The 26,291-nt window shown below is 28.6% G+C and overlaps 1 protein-coding gene across 2 annotated transcripts; it reads left to right on the top strand.

The window, feature by feature from the left end:
* The first annotated feature begins 891 nt into the window (after positions 1 to 891).
* On the top strand, positions 892 to 25,309 carry LOC107167427 (uncharacterized). 2 transcript variants are annotated; one of them, XM_089221142.1, is made up of 4 exons: positions 892 to 1,123; positions 1,897 to 2,033; positions 22,899 to 22,993; positions 24,614 to 25,309. In XM_089221142.1, exons 2-4 carry the CDS (start codon positions 1,898 to 1,900, stop codon positions 24,875 to 24,877), a joined length of 495 nt encoding a protein of 164 aa, XP_089077268.1. In that variant the 5' UTR covers positions 892 to 1,123; position 1,897; the 3' UTR covers positions 24,878 to 25,309. The 2 variants fall into 2 exon arrangements, with proteins under 2 accessions (XP_089077268.1, XP_089077267.1); XM_089221141.1 differs by having other exon boundaries at positions 896 to 1,242.
* The last annotated feature ends 982 nt before the right edge of the window (positions 25,310 to 26,291 follow it).

The raw sequence follows: 26,291 nt of genomic DNA on the forward strand, positions 1-26,291 counted from the left end.
TCCCCTCTCCCAAACAAAAACATTTCATCACCGCTTGAAAAGAATTACATATATCTAAAATTTTAATTAAAAAAATGAGTGATATCTCATCAAAAACACTCCGTGTAAAAACATCGCTAAGTAAAAATAAGCACTTAAATTACAAAAGTTGTGATATCAAAAATTGGCTAAGTAATTTCATAAATTCATTAATAAAAAAGTATTTATAACTGTTTGTATTTATTGTACCTTGTGAATTTATTCAGTGCAAATAATTGTACTTAGCTTGGCGCAGTTACTATTATTTATGTCTCTATAACTAAGAACCCAAATGTCTCGATTTCTACATAAATATTCGCTTCATTTTGCGTATTTTTACTATAGTTAAACTATAGAACAATACAAATATTTAAATACATTCTTCTAGTACCCGCCAAGCTAAGTACAATTATTTGCACTGAATAAATTCACAAGGTACAATAAATACAAACAGTTATAAATACTTTTTTATTAATGAATTTATGAAATTACTTAGCCAATTTTTGATATCACAACTTTTGTAATTTAAGTGCTTATTTTTACTTAGCGATGTTTTTACACGGAGTGTTTTTGATGAGATATAGGATACACCGAGTCACCGGCTGTCCACGCGCTCACGTTTTCTCCGCCGTTCCCTCCCAAAAGACCACGGCCGCGACTCACTCACTCCGTCCGCCAATGACGCGTGCGTGCGAGTGAGTGCGTTTGCACGCTCGTGGCGCACCGACCCGCGCGCGCTTGTGCGTGTGTGAATATTTTGCCATTCTTCTCGCCAACCTATACCATCATATACACTTTAAAATATATATGTATACGGTGCGTGCGTACTACCGCCGCCGTCGTCGTGCCAGCCATCAGCCGAGTTTTGCCCGAGCGGCCGAGCCCGACAATCGTCTCGTGAATTCGTGCTAGTGCACACGCGCGTCACTCTCTCACAGTTCGGGGCCCGTGTCTCGCCGTCGACCCGCCCCCTCCCCCCCCCCGAAATTCTGTCGAAAATTCGTGATCGACGACGATCGTAAATCGTAATTCGTAATATTTCACGGCGGGGCTCCTCCAAGCGCGGACGTCGAATTTGTGATCGCTCGTCCTACGAATTATATAGGTACGCCAAACATACCTATACTACCCCCAGTCCCATATTTTACATCTGCAGTCTCACTATATGCCCACCAATTAGATTAATATACTCGTACCCGCTCCGACTACCTACCCTCTGCACAGGTATATTGTAATAATTATAATTATACTACAGCCTTATTTTATATGATTTTATTAGTGATCGCACATTATGCCCCCTCAACCTCGTATTTTATGACTTATGTTGTTTTAAACACTCGGCGAATAGTTATATAATTATATCATACAATAACATTATTAGTTATAACAATGATTTATTTTAATATACGATATTAATTATTTTTTTTACAAACAGTATAATATAATATACCTACCCAGTAATAAAAAACATTTCTATCGTTTTAGCGGTTTTTGAATAGTTTAGTCTTTATAATTTTCATGATATAATTTATTATATAAATCCACGTTTCGCAGTATTAACACATGGTGCACTCACAAATAAACGCGAGCATAGATTACACAATTTTGTATTATTATTTACATGTAATTTAGTTTTTCAATACTCTGGGGTTCGCTGAAAAAAAGAACTAATTCGAAAAAGGTTTTTACAAAGTATGTTATAAAATATCAATAGTGATGACCAGCAGAAAGTGAAGTCATAAGATATTCGTACTTTAGTGTAGTATATAATCTATATTACAATATAGCGTATAATAGTTTATGTTATAAATTATATAATTATTAATTTACCTAGGTATATGCCTATTGTATTTCGATTTTATAAATGACTTATTTCAGGATGACACCCACAATACAATGTTATGACGAACAGTCAATGCAAATGCCACCTGCTTCGGTTCTGTACAATAATATATTTATTCAAGAAGACCGTCATCAGCTGACATCCGCCTCCGATAGAACGAATTCAAGGCCTGGTAAGTTCATAATATATCTTTACTATTACTATATATAACGTATTTTTATACTTAAACTTATAATTTTGAGGAATTCTTTTTGTGTGTAATTGGTAGTGTATTTTAAGTGTTATCAATTTAATGAATTATCATTATTATTATTATTATTTTCGAAATCAATGGTAAGCATTTATTTCGATAGAGCTATCTCTAAAATCAAAATTATTGTTTTAAAACCATATTTAAGACTAAGTAGGTATACGTCTAGAGAGTAATGCGAATAGTGAAAGATTAAAAAAATGCAGGTGATAGAACTGATGGGTATATAATATTGCTGATAAGTTAGGTTCGAGGTATGGTACACACAACCTTGATTGCGAATTCATAATCGTAATTCGTAACATATTATTAAAAATTAATAGCCAATTCGGTTCGTAATTTGTATTTATTTTCCTTTATATTTAAGATATAGGTATATCTATAATTTAAGATATCATTCATATAGGTATTACTGGTATTAGGTACCTAATCAATAACTTTATGTAATACCTCTATGTCTATAATTTATCCCTTAACTGTAAAGCATATGACGTAAACAAATAAACTTACAATTATTAAATTATTAATTATAATTTATATTTATAATATTTGTAAACCAATAAAATACATTTGTCTTGCATTAATTACGAATCGTGGTATACAGAGTGATAGATATATTTAACGCAAGACACTCTTTATTTCAGAAAATACCAATGTTTTTAAAATTATTTTGAAGAAATAATTTTTATCTTCTTAATTTTAATTTGTTTTCAAATTTTTACTCTTTTGAATAACATTTTTTTAAATTTAATATTCCTCAGCAGAATTTTATTCGGAGTTTTTGAATCAAAAAAAATCAAATTTCGGACGTGTAGTTTATCATTTATATGTATTTAAATTGTGGATAATTGGAGTAAGTATAGTGGTCTAACATTCGCAGAATACAAAGGTTAACAAAATCTTAGGTAGATATGGAGGAGCATATAAAGATATTAAAATTGTCTTAATGAATATTAATCTATTAACGTTTTATAATTTTAAAGAAAAATTGTAGCATAATAAATGCTATATTCAATATTACATGAATTTTATATTTTTCTAAACCTATTTATAAAGACTATTATCCTTATAGTAGGTAAAAAAATGTTGAACTACTCGAATTCCGAACTTAAATTTATACTTAGATTCATAAATATTTTCAAAAAGCTCACCCGCTTAAAAATTTACATGGAAAAATGGTGATTCTCATTTCAAAAATAAGTTGGTATCAATAAAGCAGACTCCATATTGTATGATATAAAATATTTGATACCTACTTAAATCTTATAGCGTTTTCCACCACACTGCACTGACTGCACCAGTGCATATTTTTATGTTCCATCTGCAAGATTAATGTGCCATGAGTGGACTTTTTTATGTTTCACCTAAATGCACTATGTCAGTTTTTTGCACTCAGTGCAAAGATATTCGCACGAGCCCTTGGAGCTCGTGCGCATTATCGTTATCATGATAAGTATTGCAATACAAATTAAATATTTTATTATCTTTATATATCAGTAATAAGTATAGATTTTATGTTTCATCTATATTTGCACCAGCCACCAGCCCGTGTTGGTACGATTATCAGTGAACTGTACCAGTTCCACCTTGGTGCAATAGTGCGGTGTGGTGGAAAACGCTTCAGTGATTGCTATTGGCTAGTCGCAGTTGCTATCACTAGGGCTACTATAATAGTCTACTGTCTACTACCTCTAATTTTTTGAGTAACTCAATATTATTTTGTTATTGAAATTAATGACTACCATAGGTTAACAGTGAATTTTATTATTTAAGACAATTATGTAATCTACAAGACTATACAAATAAGTTTTTGCATTGTGTGCCTTACTAAATTTTATGCATAGAGCAAATAAACTAATTTTCCTTCAAAACGCAAATAGCCGTATATTGTTTTATTATATTTATTATTACATAATATTAAGTAGTCAGTTATAGTTAGTATAGGTACATTTACAATACTACGCACATATTATGTATACAGTATTGTACACGTATAATATAAAACTATTTATCACATTACTTAGTAACCCACATACTCGTTTCTTTGATAACATTTTTTGGCCATATCACTTTTACGATGTAAAAGGCCTATTTTAATTAAAATAGAAAAATATTTTAACCATGTAAGAACACGTGGACAATTTTTAGAAATTATCCCCTCCAAAAGTATGATAACCAAGTTTAATAAATAATAGGTTCAAATTTTTACACAGAACAATTGTATTATTGTCCAATTAAATAAATGGTACAGTTATAGCATATGACATACTAGCAGTAGCATATCACATGGAATGACTTGTAGTGGAGTGTTTGAGCACCACACCGCACCCCAATGGTCTCTGCCTGTGCACAGTAGCATATCTGGCGACCAAGCTTGTAATTCCCCAATAAATTACTTTTAAAATGCATAAATAATCGAAAATATCTACTTATAACTATTAAATAATAATATTATTAATTACTAATGTGTTTGATGATAATTGATAAATGCTAGCTACTTAATTATCTAGATAAAGAAAAGTTTCGAGTAATGTCAATGTCAATGTCATAATCTATTAGCTGTTTGTTTTTTACTGCGTGTAATCGATTTATATGAATCTAAATGCATTCTACGGATAACAAAATCAAGCTATAGGATGCGACCATATTGTGTCATGAATCACGACGTCATCATTACACGTGCTTAAATTTTAACTATCGGACTTCGAAAATTTAAACATTTATTTTTAGTGCATCATTGGCCATTGGCACATGGCGGTGTTTTTCACAACGGGCGATTTAAAACGTCTTGTATAGATACCTTCTACAAAAGATAGTGATATCTATACTTATCTGTATGCAGTGTGCACTATGGACCGTATTAATTAATACGCCTTTTTAATTTTACGATTAAATTATGGTTAGGTATCCAAAATGTTATCAACGTAATATGAAGAAGTAAAAACTTAAGTAGGTTCAGAGTTCTCTAACTTGTATTGTTATCAGTTGATAATTGGTAGTTACTACTTACTAGTTTACTATTAAGTCTTACTATACTTTGTTCAGTGATAGTACCATAGAACACACATGCGGACCGACGAAAATCGGTTTTCCTGCAGCGCATTCTCATGTGACCCCTGTCCTAGGGGGCGGTACTTCTTTCGCCCAAAACGACCTTCCTCTTTTCGACCAAATATGATAAAATAGTTTCCTCTTTTCGCCTAAAAATAATTGCATTCTTTTTGCCCAATTTTCATGTCCAACATTTTGGAAAGCCCTGTCTCAAAATTAAATTTTTTAATTATTTTTTAACTAATTTAAATTAGTCATTTAGCATAACCCAAAGAGCACCACGAGGAGGTGGCTTCTATTACTCTCCAAAAATATATTTTGTCTATGTCCACATTAAATTATTATTATATAATATATATATATATATTTATCATTAATTTTTATGACGTCGTTGAAAAAATGTTTTATAAAAAATATTTAATTTAAATTTAAATTTAAATGTTTTCTGTAGTTGAACGATTTAGATTTAAGAAATTCATACCGACTTATCTCTCCCCTAAGGTACTATTGTGTTTTGCCTTCGTTTTTTAGTTGTCGTTCTTTAACTTTCCTATCTTTAGGAAAATTTTGTAAATAGATATTATTTAATTTAATATAAACATAAGTTTGGACTTCTTGTATAATAACAGCTAACCACATACCAATTTGTGTAGAAATACAATAAAAATGCATTAGTCGTCCTGATTAATTCTGACGAGTTAGCTGCCCAAAGCAGTGTGATAGTGCTTTCCAAAATTTTGAACATTAAAATTAGGCAAAAAGAATGCAATTATGATTAGGTGAAAATAGGGAATTATTTTATCATATTTGGTCGAAAAGAGGAAGGTCATTTTTCGGTGAAAGGAGTTGCGCCCGTCCTAGGAAAACCAATTGTGATGGCTGGATGACGCAATGGGTTGCGCAGAATCGATGTTTCTCTCGATGAACAGAATATAAACATGTTCTAGTTAAAGTATGAATATTACTTTACACTTTTTAGCCAGTCTAAACAAATTGATGTTTACCAAATACCAATGTTCATAAATTCATAAAATATTTCAAGTGAACTTATTGAACAATATTATTCTAGTAGTTAAATTTGAGTATAGCTTTTGCAATTTTCCTTAGAGGCTGTGTTCGATTCCATTGAAGTACTTGTATTAAAGAGTGTACAATTTTCAATCTATAAAACATCTATAAACAAAACAGTTTATTTAGACTTTTAGAGAACCTAGAGGTTCCTATAGTAACCCTATATAGGTAGTAACCTATAGTACAAGAGTACCCAATTCGTAGTAGTATTCAAACCAGCCCGTAAAAAATTTTTAAAATTCAAAATATTTTTAGACAGTATATAAATAAGAACAAAAATTATGATTTTAAAATAAATGTCATTTTAATAAGCTCTTAAGAATTGAAATATCTTAATTTTTTTAAATTTTAATATAAAAGCAAACCTGTAGTTTTCAATGACCAAAACAAATTTTTAACTTAAGACTAGCCTGGGAATATTCAATACTAACAAACTTAAAAAAAATCATAAGTTTGTTAAGTAAGCAAAGCTAATATTATATTTATTGTATTTATCAGAATAAAGAAAAACCTTGAAAAATATACGGCTCGTAAATTGAAAAAAATTGAGCACGTCTGATCTAGTATAGTATATATAGACAATATAGTATAGGTAGGTATAGCGTAGTAAAATACGTTTGAACCTATCTACTTTTAATTAAATACAAATAGATACTTTAGATTTTTAGCGGAGCGATGAATATTGAATGTATTGATGTTACAAGTGTTACAACGATGAGTTTATTTTTTATTCATTTTTTTGTAAATCTAAAAAAATAAATAACTGTAAATACATGAAATTACCACTGAATGCTTATATTAACAATTTCCATGCACCATACAATTTAAAAATATTGGGACTCTCTTTAAGCTATTTATACACACAGAAAAATTTCGAATATATGTTTTTTTTATTAATTATATATTGTTGATAAGAAGTTTTTTACCCACTCAAAAAACTTTAAGATGTAATTCAACGTTCCTCAATCCTCATAAATTGTTATTTGTGGAATTTAAATAAAAAGTAAATACACAATATTTTTTTATAAAGCGTCTGAAATTAAAATGTTGACAATATTCATCAGACTTAAATATTTTCAAATTATGTTGAGTTAGAAATTCATAAAAAAATGTTTCTATAATTCACAAAAATTTGAAAAAGATAAGGATAACCTTTACATTTTCATATATTTAACAATCACCAAAGAAGTTTACCGGAAAGTCAAATTAGTTTTTTAAATGTGGTTAGTTATCAACGTTGTATATTAATGGTCCCATATATGGGTATACACCCATCATAAATCAACAACTTCTCATTTAAAGATTTTCTTAATTTGTTGTTATTCAAAAACAATTAATTTTGTATTTATAACGATAAAACATTGAAATCATCATAAAACATTGGTTTTATCATTTTTTATACATGATACAATTTTCAAAATATTTTGACTCGTTTTGAGTTATTTATAGACATTTTAGGTTTTAGTTTTATTAGTTTTTTATTCTATAATTACAAATACAATTTTATTCGTTCGGTCAAACAGCTTGAAATGTAATATTATAGGTCCTTCGTTAAAACGAACTGGCTCTAAATGGTTTTCCTAATGTCAACAATTCAATACTCTACAATACACATATTGAAATAAATTCTGATAATATAATTTTTTATGTTATATTATATATTATCATATTTAAAAAAAATTATAACAATTAGGTATGCACTAACTAAATACAAATTTCAAAAATATCAAAATTAAATAGCACTTGGCAGTAGTAAAAAAATATGTAATATTTGAAATAACGATAATTGGTTTTAAAAAGCTATCAAAAATTCAAAAAGTCTTCCTGTAACCTAGAGATAGTTGAAATTAATTATTTTTCGTTATTACTTATTATATTCCACAGTCGCCACATATTTGAAATATTTCCTCAACGCTGTCAAACGAAAAATAACTTTTATTGGTACCTACAGACCGTTCGGTTTTTTCAATACACAAAATATTTACCAGTAGGTACGTCTTGGAAAATTGGTAATTATTATTTTGTTTATTTCCAGTTTCCCATATCAGCATGAATCCGTAATAATATAATGATAGAATTAAAAATTAATTTTACCCGATAAGCTAAATTTGTTAACCTTAATGTCATTTCGCGAATGTAAATTATTATGATGAGCATATTATGGTGATAATATAAGGACGATCAATAGCATTAAAAATTTGCAGTGTATTGTACTAAATGTCTGTATACATAATTTAGTTAACATATTATAATATAATATTTGTTTAATTCATACTCCAATGTTATAGAACAAAGTTGCAATTAACTATTAAATGTTAGTGTCGTCAATTCGTCATGATTTTCGGAATTGTAATATTCTGTAAATAATTTAGTAAAAAGTAATTATTATATTTTGGTGGGCGTATGTGACTTAACTGTGTATTTTTCGTATACTATAGTATTAGTGTAACATTTTTTTTGCAAAAAAATAATATTTTTGTCGTATGTTGTATTTTATTCTATAGAAGCACAATAAAGTATAAACACGTATATAATATAATATTTGCACAGTATGACGTTATAATATTATATAATAATGCCATAAAAATATATACAGTTAATCCAATGTTATATATAGAATTAAATTTCCTTGGTTTTTCATTTATCAATCTCACTGGCGCGGTCTGCATTTTACTGCGGCATGCGCGATTTTTATTATTTTTTATTATAATTTTTTTTTTTTTATTTTATTTTTTATTTGAGTTAAACAATCTATACAAGTTATGTATAATAAGCTTAAGTGTTAACAAATTAAGATTACAGCCAGAAAAAATATGAAGGAGAAGCCACCCACTGGTGACACTCCAGGTCAGAGTCGTAAGGTTAAATTGGTTATTATAATTTTAATTTAAAATAATATAATATTTTAATATATTTCAAATATCGGCAAAAAGTCGTAAAATACTTTATATGTTTTAAATGTTTTTATACACTAAGATATTGCACAGTATTATTTCACGGGCCCTGTGTCCGTAATTATTTTTTTAAATAAACATCCTGATACGCGAATTCACAAAACAACATAAGTTCACTGGCACGTGGTGCACGGTCGTGTACAGCTGCAGTCAGCAGATATGTAGGCATAGGTAGACTATACATTATAATAATAATATGTGTGTGTAGTTTTTTTCTTGCGTTTCTGTAAGGAGGTCATCACCCGTCTCCTTTTATCAACTCGTCACGGTGTTCGCGAAAAACCGGCCATCGCGCCCATCAGTCTTCCCCTGCTTCCCTTCCGGCCAGTCCGACGAGAATGCATTTCGCTAGTCGCTACACGTGGCCCCACGTGTAACACAAAGCCGTGACGTCACTGAATTTCGGCAATACGATCCCGAACGCGGTCGACCGGTCGAGTGTGCGTGTCCGTGTGGTGCGCGCATGCGCGTGTGTATGTATCCGTGTCGTCGCGTGTGCAATGTTCTTTTATACTGTAAAATAGTTTAAAAAAAATTTTATACGACCGTCGTCGCCACCGTTATGTACTGGCGAAGGTTTTTAGTACGCACAATGCGTGTGCGTGTCTAATTGTTATGATACGATGCACATATTAATATTATTATTATAGATATAACTGATATAAAATATTGTACGACGTACGTACTATCGAGTGTGCAACGTGCATATTATAATAGGACATGTTTATTTATTTTGTGTTTACGCGATCCGATGTTATGTAATATCGCATCGTTGAGTAATATTTAAATATTTAATATTGTGTTGTGTTTACACTTAACATCTGCCACCCAGAAATTCAGGAAAAAAACCTATACAACTTAAAGTTTGAAATATTATTAGAAAATTATTTGTATACATAAATATAAGTTATCACTCCGCAGTATTATAATACAACAATCTAAAACTAAGCATAAAAATTAGATATTAAATAGGTATGCCGACTGAGAAAAATTAGCTTATAATATTGACCGAGTCAGTAATAAAACTGAATTTCACTAATATTTGGCGAGTAATAAAATGAGAACAAGCAATCAAATTTCAAATTTCAAATAAAAATAAATACTGCATGCACATATGTTGTAGAAAAGAAAATTAGACTTACAGAATGGAATTTTTGATAGCTATATAAGTAAAGAACCAGGAGAAGTACCTCGTAGACCGTTGTAGCTTGTACAGTAGAGTCAAGTATATATCGTCATCGAGCCTAGGTGTCACTGCCATGATTAATGGATGCGATAAACTATTAAATTTGATATAATGATTAATTCATAGTAAAATAAATTATTTATTTTACTATGGATTAATCATTGCACAAAAAATGGTTCTCAGTGGAGACTATCGATTAGCCTATATTATTTTTTCTAAGAAGTAAGATTATTTAATTAAAGATTTATACCACAAGACTAATTTATTTTCTATTACTAATAACTAATAAGACAAGTATTAGGTGATAAGTAGATCATACATTTTAATGAAATATGCAGAATTATATTGAATGCAGATTCCCAAATTGTGACTAAAAATATCCATGTTTCAAAACCCCCTAAATATAATAAACACGTATTAATTTTTTACATATTTTTGAATATTTTGTTTGATTAACAATTTCTTCAAATATGTTTAAATGTAGGTATTGGGCATTTTTAAAAAGTAAATAAAATTTGTTACTTGAAAACTAACCTCAAAAGTTGATGATTGAAGGATTTTTATTATTATTGTTCCAAAAGATAATGTCAGACACAAAAAAAACCCAATTTCATTTATCACTCCACTCAAAATCTAAAATATTGAGTTGTTAATTTAAGCTCTTATCTTTTGCGTAGTACCTACGTATAGTACGTCGATTATTTGTATATATTATTTATAGACTGATGCCTAATTGCTTTAGCTGTAATGTGATTCACTCAGTATTTATGTCCGAGTTTCCCTATATGTACCAATATACCAACCTAGCTACATTATGTGATAAACTTAATTTATTATTATCTATGAGATATTTAAAATTTAAAATTCTACTTGAGTTCAAAACATTTTTCGAGACTTTAACCCAGGACTATTTTTCCTACATATTAATGTATGTGCGATACCCGTTTTCACCAAAAGTGTACCTTTCCCTTTTCCACCAATACCCGTTTTTCCACCAAAAGTGTATCTTTCCCTTTTCCACCAAATAAAATTATTTACCACGTTTTTACAAAAACAATTGCATACTACTATATTCTTCGATTGAAAAAAAAATAACAACCAATTATATATATATATATATATATATAGTAGATACAATATATACATAACTAAAAACACTAATATATCATTTTTTCAAACCAGCATTAGTATTTTAAATAATCTTATTACTGTATTAAAAATTTTAATATAAGCGTTAGTATACAAATTATTTTGTTAAATTAACCGTGGTTTAATTATAGGTAGATCTCATTTGGTAACGGATATTGGTGGAAAAGGGAAAGATATACCTTTGGTGGAAACGTCTTACGCCCCTATCTATACGTCTTATAATGACAATAAAATTATGATGTATAAAGTATTGCATTTATTTTTATTGTTTTTCGACTTTTAGTAGTGACGCAGACATCCAAATTATTTGCTTTGTTTGTTTTTGTTGTTGTGTGCTGGCGTTGGTGGTTGTGTAGCGGGTGGCGAGGTCTCGGAGTTTTTGCACACACACGCGCGTGTTTATTATTACATTATTATGAGGCCGAGGTAGCCAAAAACGCGTTGTATATAGAAAGGTAGAAAGTATAATATACACGAAGAACAATCGACACGTGTGCGTAAAGCGGACGCGGCGGCGCCGTTGTCGAGGGGTCGTCGTGACGTTCTCTAGCCCATTACCCTCCCACCGCCTCCGCGTGGCGCGTCGACTCGTGATCGTGCGTATGCGCGGGTCGCACGTGGAACTCGCCCAAACCCCTTCACGTGCAGCTGATGCTTTTTTAAACGACTGTCCGTCGGCCCGTTTACCGTTTTCATAGACCAAGTCTCACATTTAATTACGGTTATTTTCGGTTTGCCATTTTTTACTGCTACCATTTTAAATACATAATAATATAGTTTCTGAATATCAGAATATCTGTATACCGGATTCACGTCCATCACAATACCGACGACCGAAATAAACTACACCTACGCCACGCGGCGCTTTATCGGATCTCTCGACGTTGTGTCTCGTAATAATGATATTATATTATTGTAAATTTTTTAATCGCTTTTTCCCCGTTTATATTCATTTTTATTTCTACGGTCGCACCGGATAAATATCATATTATCATAATATTATAAAATTATTTTACTACTACGGTGTACTTACCCAAACGCACACGTACACCCGCGTTTTTAAATTTTATGCATGCTTTTTTTTATAATATGGACGACGATTTGTGCTACAGGGACACGCCTTTCTATGTCGGGGGAATCCGCGCTGCGGCGGCGTCGGTTCGAAGGTCGCACGTGGCGCGACTGCCGCGGTCACCAAACCCGTACGCACACCTCCCCCACCACCACTCGTTCATCGTCGTGTACCTCCTCACCCCCTTTTCCGCTGCAAAATTGCGAAATCCGCGCGATTGTTACGCGGGTGGGCCGGCGGGCAGGCGGTCCACCCGCCGTTCTTTTGGTTATTATTATTATTGTTGTATTATTATTTTGTCAGCGGCCGATGACACGCGAAAACCGAGAGCACAACTCTGTTTAATATTATATATATGACGCCTTTACTCGCGTGTAATAATTTATTTATGTTATGCTCATATTTCAATATATGCGTTCACTATAGGCACAATTTACTATATAGGTTCAATTTTTTTTTGTTTTCGGTGACGGCTGTAGCCTTCATATTTTTTCTTTATTAATCTGTCATCTATGTGAAAATTTTCCCTACATCGTCCACCAAGTATATTTTTATATTTACAAGTGGGCAGTGACTTGTAATAAATATAAATGTATAATTATTTTTATACATTTTTAATTATCAGATTTAAATTTAATTAAAATATAATGTAATATTAGCATCCTTTTATAAATTTGCAACATCTCAATCAATATTAAGAATAGTCAAATTTGAGGAATAGTCTTGTAGCAACGTATAAGCATACTCTGTAACACATTATTGGCCCAATTGTTTGCTTTATTGAAAAAAAACATTTTGTAATTATATTTATTATTTGAGGGGGAGTTTTGAAAATATTCGAAGATGCTTAGCCCTAAAAACCACCACATTGTTGTAGCTAATTGAACGAAAATGCGTGGCTTGCGATATTTGCCAAAATTGGAATTGCGAAGCAACAACGATGGTGCGTGGCGGCATCCGGTTGCCAAATTGTCAGACACGTGGTTTTGTTAAAATTGTTTATTTTGTAGTGAGTAACGTCGAATTAATAATTTGTGTTTATTATAACTTATAATAATAATTGCACCCATACTCGTACATACGGTATAATAATAATATATTATTACGTACACGTAATAAAATCTACTCGTGCACGTGTTATTTTTTTTGCCGTAAAACTTTTTACAACTTACGCCATGACGCCCATGACATCGAGTTACACGTGTGGAATATTATTATTATATTAGGTGTTGTTTTATTTTTTATTATATTATCGAAAAGTATAAACGCGCATATGGTATGCGTAATGGTGCATGTGTAGTAAATTCTGCGAGGCGATTACCACTATTTTCCTATCGTTATAATATGTTTGTATAATATTTCCTGTAAAACAATCGCCCCTGTACTATAATGATATGCATATAATGCTTTACATTACTTCAACACCACAAAAATTATAGATCATTCAATTAATAAGTAGGTCTCTATAATTTTGTATTTACCGTCACTGCAATTTTATTGATTTATGATTTCAATTTAACCTGTTATTATTAGTTATTATGTACTTGGGAATAGTCCCTAACTCATGCAAGTGAGTTAGCTAACTAAAACTCAAATTTTTGAAAAAACACTTATTTAAAAATTAATACCTATATAATTATATTATTATGTAAGTAAATATGTGATCTATCAGCAGTTATACAGCAGTTAACGTTTCAAAATAATGTACTAACTAAAATATAACCCTTAAAACTAAGAATGATTGATGAATTGTTTGTATAAATATATAATGTATTTATAATTATAGATATATTATATATATTTATATAACCTATATGGCTATACATATAGTTAGTTATATATAATTATAAGTTGTAGTACCGTTTAAATAATGTTTTAAATTAAGAGAATTAGTATTCATAAAAAAATAATTTGAAGTATCTAAAGCTGTTCATACAATTTGTGTGTTGTGTCCAGCCACTTTATTTTAACAATTTATTAATTATTAATTTATTATATACCTATAATATATTCTAAACATCCTAAGTTCATATTCACATGTTCAATCTTAAAGAATAAACAAAAATAAAATATTGCGCTGATTTTGGTTTATCTATCTCAAATCTTCGTAATGTATAATGTTGATCTATTCTATAGAAGAGAAATCTTAAACCTAAGTGAAGAAGAAAATTAGAAAGTAATATTATGAAATGTAATGTTCTCTTATTATTATATATATATATATGAATGACTATTATGTATTTTAAAATGAATTCAACGTAGCATATGCAAAAATGTAATGTAATTAAAATATTTTTACAAAACAAACAAATTATTCCATTTAAAAAATAAAAAATAGACACTTATATAATTTTGTTTTTAAGATATAACTAGGTAATTTACCTGTTGTAATTCATTGCTATGGCTCACATAAACCATTACCTAGATATAGGCTATATTATTATGAAGGAAAATCTCGGCTATTTGTGATATAAACTTGGAAATTAGAAATAATACATTTAAATTATTGAAGATAATGTTATATTTACATAATAAAATATATTTGAATTATTCTGAAGTAGATTGTGTGTACGATATTCATAGACGTGTTTGCGAGTTGGATTTCTCTAGGCTCTGTAAATAACCTGCAGACCTGAAAATTAAAATTAAATTAAAACTAATTTTTAGAATTTTTTCATGTAGCGTGACAATTAATTATGTATATATAATATATATATATAATACTTAATAATATATTATGTACTTTTCACAAAATTACACTTAGCAAGATCTGAAAAATTTTCCAGGCATATCATTAATTGTATTTCGTTACCGTATTTATACCAAATACATCAATATTAAATACAGTTTATAATTATGTACATTTGTTATAACTTATAGTGGTTAAAATAAATAGTCATCATTTTAATTTTTAAAAGTTGGTCCAATGGCTCGTTATTCGAATGGTTGGTGGAGTTGTAGTACTTTAAACAAAAAATCTACATAACTTTGTACCTACTATTTATTTATCTTCTAGATTCCGGAGATACATTTGCGTATAGTTTCTTGAATCATATTATTGTGAAACAAAATAAGTAAAGTTAATCTATACAGTGTTTATAGTTATGTCTTTTACTGCTATGTATATTGTATAATGTACATAGCATGTATATACTGCTATGTATATGTACTCTTCATTTCCTTAATAATAGTTGAAGAATCTTCATTCAATATCAAAATAACAATAATGCTGAGTGTGCTATATTATTTATCGTTCATAGTATAAATTAAAATGCATTTCAGCAACTCAGCATCTGCATTACTATTAAAACATGCAAATCATGTTTCACAGTTCTTTTGTCAATGGTTTCGTTTTCGTAGTTATACATCTTGGTATTTTAAATTATTTTTTCAGTTTGTTGACCTGTTTTAAAATTTTAAATATTAAGGCGTATCTTTATAATTTATTTTCTAATATATAATGTAATGTATAATAATATACTCACATTAGATACTTATTTTCGTAAAATTTAATACAACCTATATTTTGACGATTTTTGAAAATTATAGAGAATAGGATCTAGGAAAAAATACTATATATAATGATACATTTTTTTACTTTTTTTTTATAAATATACAATTATATTATATTATATTATACATTATGCACAAATATTGAGATACTTGTTAGTTTATCAGATAAACTAACACAACCTATATTACCTATATAATATATATAAATGTTATGTGGTCTGTCTAGTTATATATATTTTTAATTATTCATACAAATTTTAATTTTAATTGTATTATAGTACTATATTGAATTTTTAAATACAAAAAACAGTATTATCTATGCTGTGCTATTGAAGTAGAAACAACCAATACTATTCTAACCTAAGCTAACATTCGTAATACACTCGTATACATATAATTTAGAATAAATATAGTAGGTACTAGGTACCATACATACATTTAATTTGAAGACTTTTAAAATATTATAATTGGTAATTGTATCTATAAATGTCTATATTGTAATCGTATCTATTACCCAACTATATAATTTATATGAAGTTTAAAATATTCTTACTATATTTCAACGTTCTTATTTTTTAATTTTTAATTTTTTTTTTAATAAATATATTTATATATTATGCAATTGAAGTTACTCAAAATATATATATTATTGTATAATATTATATATTTTGTAAATGTGATGTAAATATATTTTTATCAATAATTTTTAATTTTAATATTTTATATCTTGATATAAACTGATCTAAATAATATTCAAGTATATAATATTATAAACAACTATTTTATATTAGGTACGAATAAAAAAGGGGATTCCAAGGATTAGGTACTTTAAAGTTTTAATGACCAGGTTTAATAGGTTTTCTTTCGTCAATAAAATGTATTAAGTGCATTAAGCGAATTTTTTTTATAATTCAAAGATACATTTCTTTGTGCCATCGTAAAAGTTGAATGCAATAAGAAATTTCAATATAACTGCAAGAATTATGTTTTACGAAGTACCAAATTTTATGACCAAATAGTGTTAGTTATACCTATGCATTTATATTTAAAGAAACCTGTTGTATACAGAAAATTCAGTATTTCTGTCTAGACACTAAAGGTGGTTTTATCTTCTAATATATGAATCTTAAAACTTAGTACAATATTATATTTTCATTTTTCACAATGTATTGTAAATTAAATAAAACATTTTAATTTTCAATTACTATTGAGTATTAATGAGTATTATTCACTTATGTTTTACATAAGAATAAGCTATAAATAAATATGTTTATTAGTGTAGTGATTTCGTCTAATAAAACAAAATTATTACACACCTTTACACGTTTTTATATTTACTTTTCAAGTTTAAAAATATTTTAAACAATGAAAATGTTTGTACTTACATTGTTCACATTCTTAGTATTAACTAGACTATAGGTACTATATAGTACCCAAGACCTCAAGGTATTTAAAGAAATTATATCAAATATTTTAAAACATTGCCGTCCAATTCAACATCAGAAATCACCTTTACAGATGCAATCCTCAAAATAGTAGTTGGCATAATTTTATATTAATTGTGTTACTTATATTATTTTAAACATTATCCTTTTTATAATTTGTATTTATGTAAATTTTTAAAATTATAATATAATTACTTCTATTATATAGATTGTTTATTCAATTTAAATTATGCGGTTTAATTTTGTTATTTAAATAAAAAATTACACATGTAATGGTTTATGATTAGCAATTCAACATCACTAACGTATGCACAGTATAATAAATAAAATCCTATACAAGAGATGTATAATATTTTATGTATCAAAATTTGAATAAATATGATGGACTTTAGTGTACATATATAGGTATTATAATAATAGTAAAGTATATAATATTATATGTGTATATAGTATGAGGTTACACAAAACTGAAATCATATTATAAAAAAATGAATATTAAAGTGTTAAGGCCAAGGTTAAAAAAGGTTGTTGGTTAATACATGGGCCAAGTAGGTATAAATAAAAATTACAAGGGGTATGAGTACGAATTTTGCTCCCCCTCACAATTGGAATTATCATTAAACAAAAAACAAAGTCTAGTCATTACATTTTAACTTTTGTACAACCGTCAAGAAATGAACCTTACAATCGTCCCAACACCGAATTTGCACTTTACCAGGACCGTCAATAAATGAACCTTACAACCGTCCCAACACCGAATTTGCACTTTACCGGAACCGTCAATAAATGAACCTTACAACCGTCCCAACACCGAAATTGCACTTTTGTGGAACTCGGTGCACTCCATGTTAAATCTGGTATGCAAATTACTGTTTAGACCGTGTTTGGAACGGAATTTGAACGCAGTGCAGCACCGCTATTTTATAAATGATTGTAAACCGTGTGTGAACCTAAATTGTTACTCGGGTAGAGAACTACACATTTATGTAATTAACGGTTATCCAAACATGCATTGAAATTTAATCATTTTATAATTTACAAATTAAAATTATATACGAATAAAATTCTTATATATATGTAACACGTTATGTTACCCTACTAATATTGGTAAGTACTAACTACTAAGTAGGTACAATCTATTGTTGTATTAGAATAATGTATGCAATTATTTTGTACTTAAAATTTGTTTTAAATATTGATATCAACTATCAACTCGAACCATTAGGATCGTATACAAGATACAACTATACAACCTAATACAGGTTATCATTATTTCAGTCAGAAATATAAGCTACCTATATCGTATTTTTTTTAAATAAGTACTTGATATCTGGTGATATATATTTTTGCAGATAACTCACGTCTCATAAGACGTATTAAATAATTAATTAATCGGTATTTTATAAATGAGCTGTTATATATAGGTAATATAAGAACTCTTATGACTCTTCAGTTCTTGAAAACAAACTTTGGTTGACAAGCATTCATGGCAATCGTCAAATTTTATAAATATGCCGTCACTGCATCAGTATTACAATTTATCAGAATAATATTGTTATACTTTAACTTTTGTTAATTTTGCCATCTTCCATGTATGTTGGTTATACATATTATTATATTATATTAGAAGTCAGAAAATGTTGAGAGTAAAAATGAGTGACCGTTTATAAAGTATTTGATTTTAATATTTTATTAAACTAAAACGATGTGATATTATTGTTTTGATTAATTAATATTAATGTATATATTATATTTTGTTTGTACATTTTTCAGTGTATATTAACTACAGCTGTTTTTTTTTTTTTTTAATGCTTTGGAAGATGCTTAATGATTTGTAGTTAATCATGTCACTAAGTCACTATGTCAGTATACTTTAATATGACATATGACGTCAGCCGTAGTAGTATCATAATATACGAAATATAGAAAAATCACAAATTAAAAGTTGGATTATACTCGTATGTGCAAGTGTGCAACTGCATTATTAAAGACACGTGTCGACAGTTGATAAACAAAAACCTAGATACAAGGCCGACGTTGTGTATAAATCAAACAGCCTTGCTCATCTTAATTCATTATAATTTTCGAATAATTCTTTATACGAGTATAGTTTCTGCCTGATCGGCTCGTGGCACATCAAATTATAGTTAGCTAGGTAACTTATCTACTGCAGATAAATTTACAAAATAATTTTTTATACTATTGTATTGTATTCGCATAAATATATATAGTTTTTTGATTATTTACGTGTATATTCTATTATTTCTATTTTATAAGTTAACTAAAAGGTAAATCATTTTTAGCGAATAACGCATCATTTACCAAACAAATATTTTCGACGATGCGATAGCGTGTTTTTAATGACTGGATGGGATAAGATAAAAGTAAATAAGTAATACAATATACCCATACTGCAGTCTCTGAGCCACATAATATAAACTTACCTACATTTTTTATTATCTAATAAATAGGTATATATATATATTATTGTGCTTGTGTATACTGTAGATAGGCATCTGCTTTATAAAGGAATTTTCTATAAAGTTTAAACAACGTTAAGTTAATGATAAATCAGACAAAAAATACGAAATATAAAACACAGAATCATTATGGGAAATATTACATAAATGTAATTCGGTGGCGCAGTTTCAAATATAGCTAGAGCAGTTTGCACTATCAAATGTACTAAAAAGTGGGACATTTTAATGTTTTACGCTTAACAATGATAGGTACTAAATTACTAAATAATAATTGCATAATATGTTTCGTATGAAAAAAACATGGTAAATAATTTTGTTTTAGTTATTTCCTTATAAATAATATTGATGATTGGAGTGGGAGAAAATGATTAATGAAGTACCAAGTTTTCCCTAAAAATGTTATCGTAGTATAGTTGCGCTAAAATCAACAAAATTATAATTATTTATAGTAGACTTTTGATCTTAAATTAAATTATATACCTTATAATAGATTTTAAGTTAACTATATAAAATATATTCTGAAACAGTTTTGTTTTTATATTTTTAAATTTATCCCAAATGTAGGCCTCAAGCACCCGTTTCTTTTTTGCCTGTTGGCAGAATAGCAAAACTTAAAAATATTTTAATACACCAAAAAATTTATTTTACCTCGTCAAACAGGTCAGGTTCGATAGATAAATACACATAATAGGTAAATTTATTGTTTATATTATTATATAATAAATTTGCGAGTATTATTAATTTTTGGAAGATGTTGTTTTCATATAGTATGAGCACTATGAGCTATTACCTATTCTTGACAAGTGACAACAATATAAATTTAAAATTATAGTATCCTTATTCCTTATAATAATTGGAGTGCCTACATAATTTATTTTATTCAATATATTATATGATATTTTGTATTATTTTTAAATACGCATGCAGTTAACTGATAACTGTTTAAGTATCTCGATTATTAATTATTTAATTATTTTTGATTGTCATTTGTCATTAATTAAAAACCACTACTATATAATATTTCTCTATTTTTTATTTTTTTATTTTTTTTTTTTTCAGTAGGTGCTTATTATATTATGATATTATATTAACTTCTATTTTAAAAAGTCAACTTTACTAGATATATTGCTTTTATTCTAAATGTTTCTAAAAATGTTGAAACGCAGTCATTTAGTATTGTACTCTGCAAGAGTCTATATGGATATGTTAATCCATCTTGATTAAACTAATGATTTATTAAATAAAATCGTTTAATATGTTTAAATTAGTGGAGTAGAGAATTTTCATCTAAAAATACTCTATGTTTTGCACCCCACTCAATTCCATCATGCATAATTTATTATTATTAAAAACTCATGACGTAGATAATATAATACTAACGCTATGTGTAAGCACTTGCAAAATTGCATGACGTATATGGTATATATGTGATGGTCTATAAAATGCGAGTACACTGTACTTGAATAATTGCTTGACGTATCTATGTAATATGATGGTACACAATATATAATATATATGCACGTGTATGTTTAAAGTATAAATACATAAACATAACACATCAATTATTGAATTGTATATTCTTAACAGTTATTATTCATAATACGCACTTGAAATTTTGATAAAATTTAATTATGAAATCCGCTTACTCACCATTACAGATATAACACCATAATTATGTGCAACAATAATAATATACATATCTATATTTTTAAAGGCACCAGCTGCTCACTACTAAACGATCTAATTTAATAGTTTTTTTCTATTTCCTATTTAAAAATGTAAATATCTAAATATATACGGTAACGGTTGATTAGGATTTTTGAGATGACAGATGTGTTTTATTTTGGGGTTGAAGAGAATTTTTTATTTACCTCAGTATTACTTTCTTATTGCGCCAATTATCGTATAAATAATTCAGTCATATTATATTTAACTTATCAACAGTAATTTCTCTACTATTATAGACTTGCCATAATACCTATTATAAGATATTTATTTAACTTTAAAATACTATAGTCAAATTATTAGTATTCATATCTATTCATACAAATTAATTTAAAATTACATAATAGTATATAATATACAAAAATACAGTTGGAAGATTTTATTATGATGTCGAAAACGATAGAGCCGATTTAACGTTTAACGTACTAAAAAACGGGAACAAGGAAATTCTTCTCAGTGTTAAGAGAAATCTTTGGTAACCTTAAACAGAAATCTCTGCTTGTGGTTTAAGCCGGAATCACGGTTATGTGTTGTGTGTCGACGTGTCGTGGTATTGATCAAATAGCATTTAGATCGGATATTATTTTTTTGGTATCATGTGATAATTAAGTTGCAATCGAGTGTACCAAAAATTGACTTCAACTCAACTTTTAAGCCAACATGATTATCAGATGTAATTATATAGTTACCATGCTCTCATCACATCCGATGCAGAACGACACGACAAACGACGTAGCAAGCTGTGAATGCGTTTTAACACTTTTAAGGATAACTTTAGACGAATAATAGATACAATGGAAATAATATATAACGTATACCTATCATTATTCACCTGGCATAGTGGCTTATTCTGTCAACTTATTTAATTCGTTGATTTTTTTTTATAAATTTCATTAGGTTTTTTAAGATATGTAATTTGTGACTATCAACACACCTTCCCCTCCTATATTAACCTATAGAAAAATGTAAAATATTCTTATGGTTGTATAGGTACTCGACAACTTGGTATAATTTCAAAAAAAAAACTTAGTGGGAACATCATTGCTTATACTTTTAATTTATGGCATTTATGCCAATAATTAAAGTTATTAATTCAAGAAAATAATGAATTCTGTAAAATCTAAAATATTTTTAATTACAGATGTTCGAACTAACCATCAATGGAACCCTTGTCTAAGGAATCGCAATTCAACATTTAGCAGTAAAAGAAATACCTCCTACGCGTCAGCTTTAAAGGTAAATTTTCAACATCACTTATTTGTACATTAATAATCAAAAAGTTAATACAATAATTACAATTGGTAATACTGCAATAGTATGATTTTACTATATATTAGAAAGTAGAAACAAATACCTACATTGAAGTGCATAGAGGTGTTTATATATAGTACCTATAGCTGTTGTTTAATATCACATTAAAAATATATAAGTATGTTTACACAATTATTTATGGGTACCTATAGTTATAATACGAAATCTCAAATCTTAAATGGTGGCTGTAAAGGATCTGTCAAAATATCTTCTAATTCCTATCGTCTATAAAGATTTTGGTTTTTAAAATGTATTTTAATATTTTAGTAGTCGACAGTCGTAGGTTTACAATATGTGCATAACGCATAGATAGCCACTCCAGTTCTCCTTTATTCTAATTCAAATCGAAACCAAATATTTGTTTTGAAAATTGGTAAATTTACTATACTATATAGGTTAGTGGTTACCCATGATTAAATACGACTAATGTATGGTTACTTTAACAATGGATATCCTTATATAATTATATTATGTTTATTGATTTATTGTTTATGTATATAAACTCTTTAGTATAATGCTCGTATTATGAAACCTTATAAACATTAAAATATTCCTGAAAACCTAAAAAAAAAGTTATTTTCTATTAAAAAATGTACTTATTCTGAAAGCCGTAACTTTGAGAGAGGTTCTGCAATTCCCATCTCGAAATTTTTAAAAGTCAAGTAAGAGTTTTGATTTCTGAATGTAAATTGGTAAACATGGTAAGTGTCCAGATTCCCCAACATTTTTTTTCCAGCAACCACCTTGATGTGTAAATGTATAACCTATTTTTTATGTATTGCATTTACATTATGCAGTGATGCTTATAGCCTTTAGGCTAAAATAATACATATTTTATATTCTGAGTGTAGTTGAAACTATTTTTGTTTAGTAAACTATATAAATTTCGATGTCAATTCATTATTTTGTTCAAATGACATCAGAATTACAAAACCCGAAATTAGAAAAAAACGATAGCTCATATAATTTAATACCGAATGTATTGATAAAAAAAATATTAAACGTTTTACAAAAACATAGTACCTACCTATATTATATTGTATGTAAACACTTTTTGAGAAATGTTTATCATAAATTATTATTATATAGATACCAATATATAGTTATGGTAATAGTTGGGTATCCCAGTTAACAGTATTTTATTTGGGCAACAGGGATAAGTGCTCAAAGTAGGTATGACATACATCTATGGTATGTGGTTAGGTTTATGGCATTGTCGTGCAGATCTCTTTTTCCATATGGGGCAAAGCTAATTTTTTTACACCCACCAGTCCACCACCCTCCTAAAACTAAAAGTTCCAAATAATATATTATGTTTTATTAAGGGCCTCTATACAGTTATACGAAAACACAATATTTATTAAATAAAAAAAAACCCACACCCACCCCACTTGCAAGTGTGTTGCATTTGTGTCTTGTCTGCACGCCACTGGCATTATGGTATACATATACCTAACCTTACTGTAAAACACTTGTTTACAAAAATAACATACCAATGCACTTCTACAATAAAATGTATTAATTATGGGTTTTATGTTGTTGTAGCCGGACGATGTGAAAAGGTTACTGCGGCGGGACAACGGATCGTCCTCGTCGTCGGATATGGTGGCGACGACAGCGGTAACTGAAGAGCATTTGAACGCTATACGCAAGAGACAAGCCCTATTGCTAGTCACCATACAGACGATGAAGCTGTTCCGCCACAACCAAATATTGGAACACAAACTGTCGGCGTTGTACAGGAGGGTGGTGCAGGTTCAGAACAGACAGAGGCAGAGGAACATCAGAACCGCCGCCGCCGAGGAATAGTTGTTCTCAGTTAATCATAATTGTAACTATATAATATGATGAGGAGAAAGAGAAGGAGGTGACTGCGGCCGCTTCGGGCTGATTTTTAGTCCAAATTTCAGTAAAAGAAACACACACACACACACACACACCACTCGCACTTAAGATAAAGAATTATTGTATATATAGGTTGATTATATTATAATATGTACCTATTCATATAAATGTTATTATTAATAGCAGTAAACTTTGTTTATATAAGTATTATAATAATTATAGTTTATGCCGTGTGACGGTGTAAGTATTATATTCTAATTGTGGTCTATATACGAGTACTTAGATATATTTATCTTATATAAACATAGGGTAGAGACAAATGCTGTCAAACACTACTAAACGCGCATACCAGTGATATTTATAACGAACAAATTACATTTTAATTTCTAAATTTAATTTGTATTACTATTTTTATTAATCTAGACTGAACTAAATATGTAATAAACCAAATACCAATGAGCATTTTTAAATTAGGATATTCTGATAGGCGCATGCTATTGAAGACGATGCTACCTCCTAAGATTTACAAGTTAAATTCTAATTTTTAATATTGTATACCTAATGCACCTGTATTACTCTTAAATATTTATAAATAATAATAATAAAAAAAATGGTTGCGAGTATGAAAATTACCTCCAAAGGTTTACAATACGATGCAGATTCATACATAGCAGCCGAGTTGCATTATCCAGAAATACCAAGCAAAGTGTTTTTGTGTATTATTCAATCTAAACAGACCTGAAGTTGTATAACCCTCGTCATTTCATTTTTGTTTTCACTCGCTATTAAGTTGTATTTTTTAATTACTTGATAAAATAATTCTACATTTTAATATTATTTATTGCTCACTACTATTTATTGATAGTTTTTAAAACCGGAATAAATAACATACTATACACACAAGCCCAACTGTACTCTTAAGTATATAGTTCTAAATCATTTGTTAAAACAATTTATTTTTATTATAATATGTAACTGGATTTCAAGTGAAAAATTATAAAAAGGATATGTATAGTAATAATGTTATGATAGGTTATTATTTAGCTAAGCAAAAATTGAGATGTACATAGTATAATTATGTGAATATTTTAAGAAATACCTAATTGTTTTTTTATTAGTTTTAAAATTGTATTACATTTATCAATGCTTACAAAATTTACCAAAAAAACATGTTATACCAATGTGATGCACAGGAAAGTAAGAATGTTGGATGACAATCAAACCAAATTGAGCTACCAAAGAAAAATGTATAATACGAGCACAATGACACCACAGTCAATATAGACTTTAGACAATCATACCTACATCAGTTTCGGACTTGCATATCATCCAAGATTAAATTTGAAGTTGTTTTTCTCTAGTACAGTTCTAATTTACT

The sequence above is a fragment of the Diuraphis noxia genome, unplaced genomic scaffold (genome assembly GCF_037042655.1).
Source record: "Diuraphis noxia isolate RWA-SAM2 unplaced genomic scaffold, SU_Dnox_SAM2 contig0002, whole genome shotgun sequence".
Classification (NCBI taxonomy): Eukaryota; Metazoa; Arthropoda; class Insecta; order Hemiptera; family Aphididae; genus Diuraphis; species Diuraphis noxia.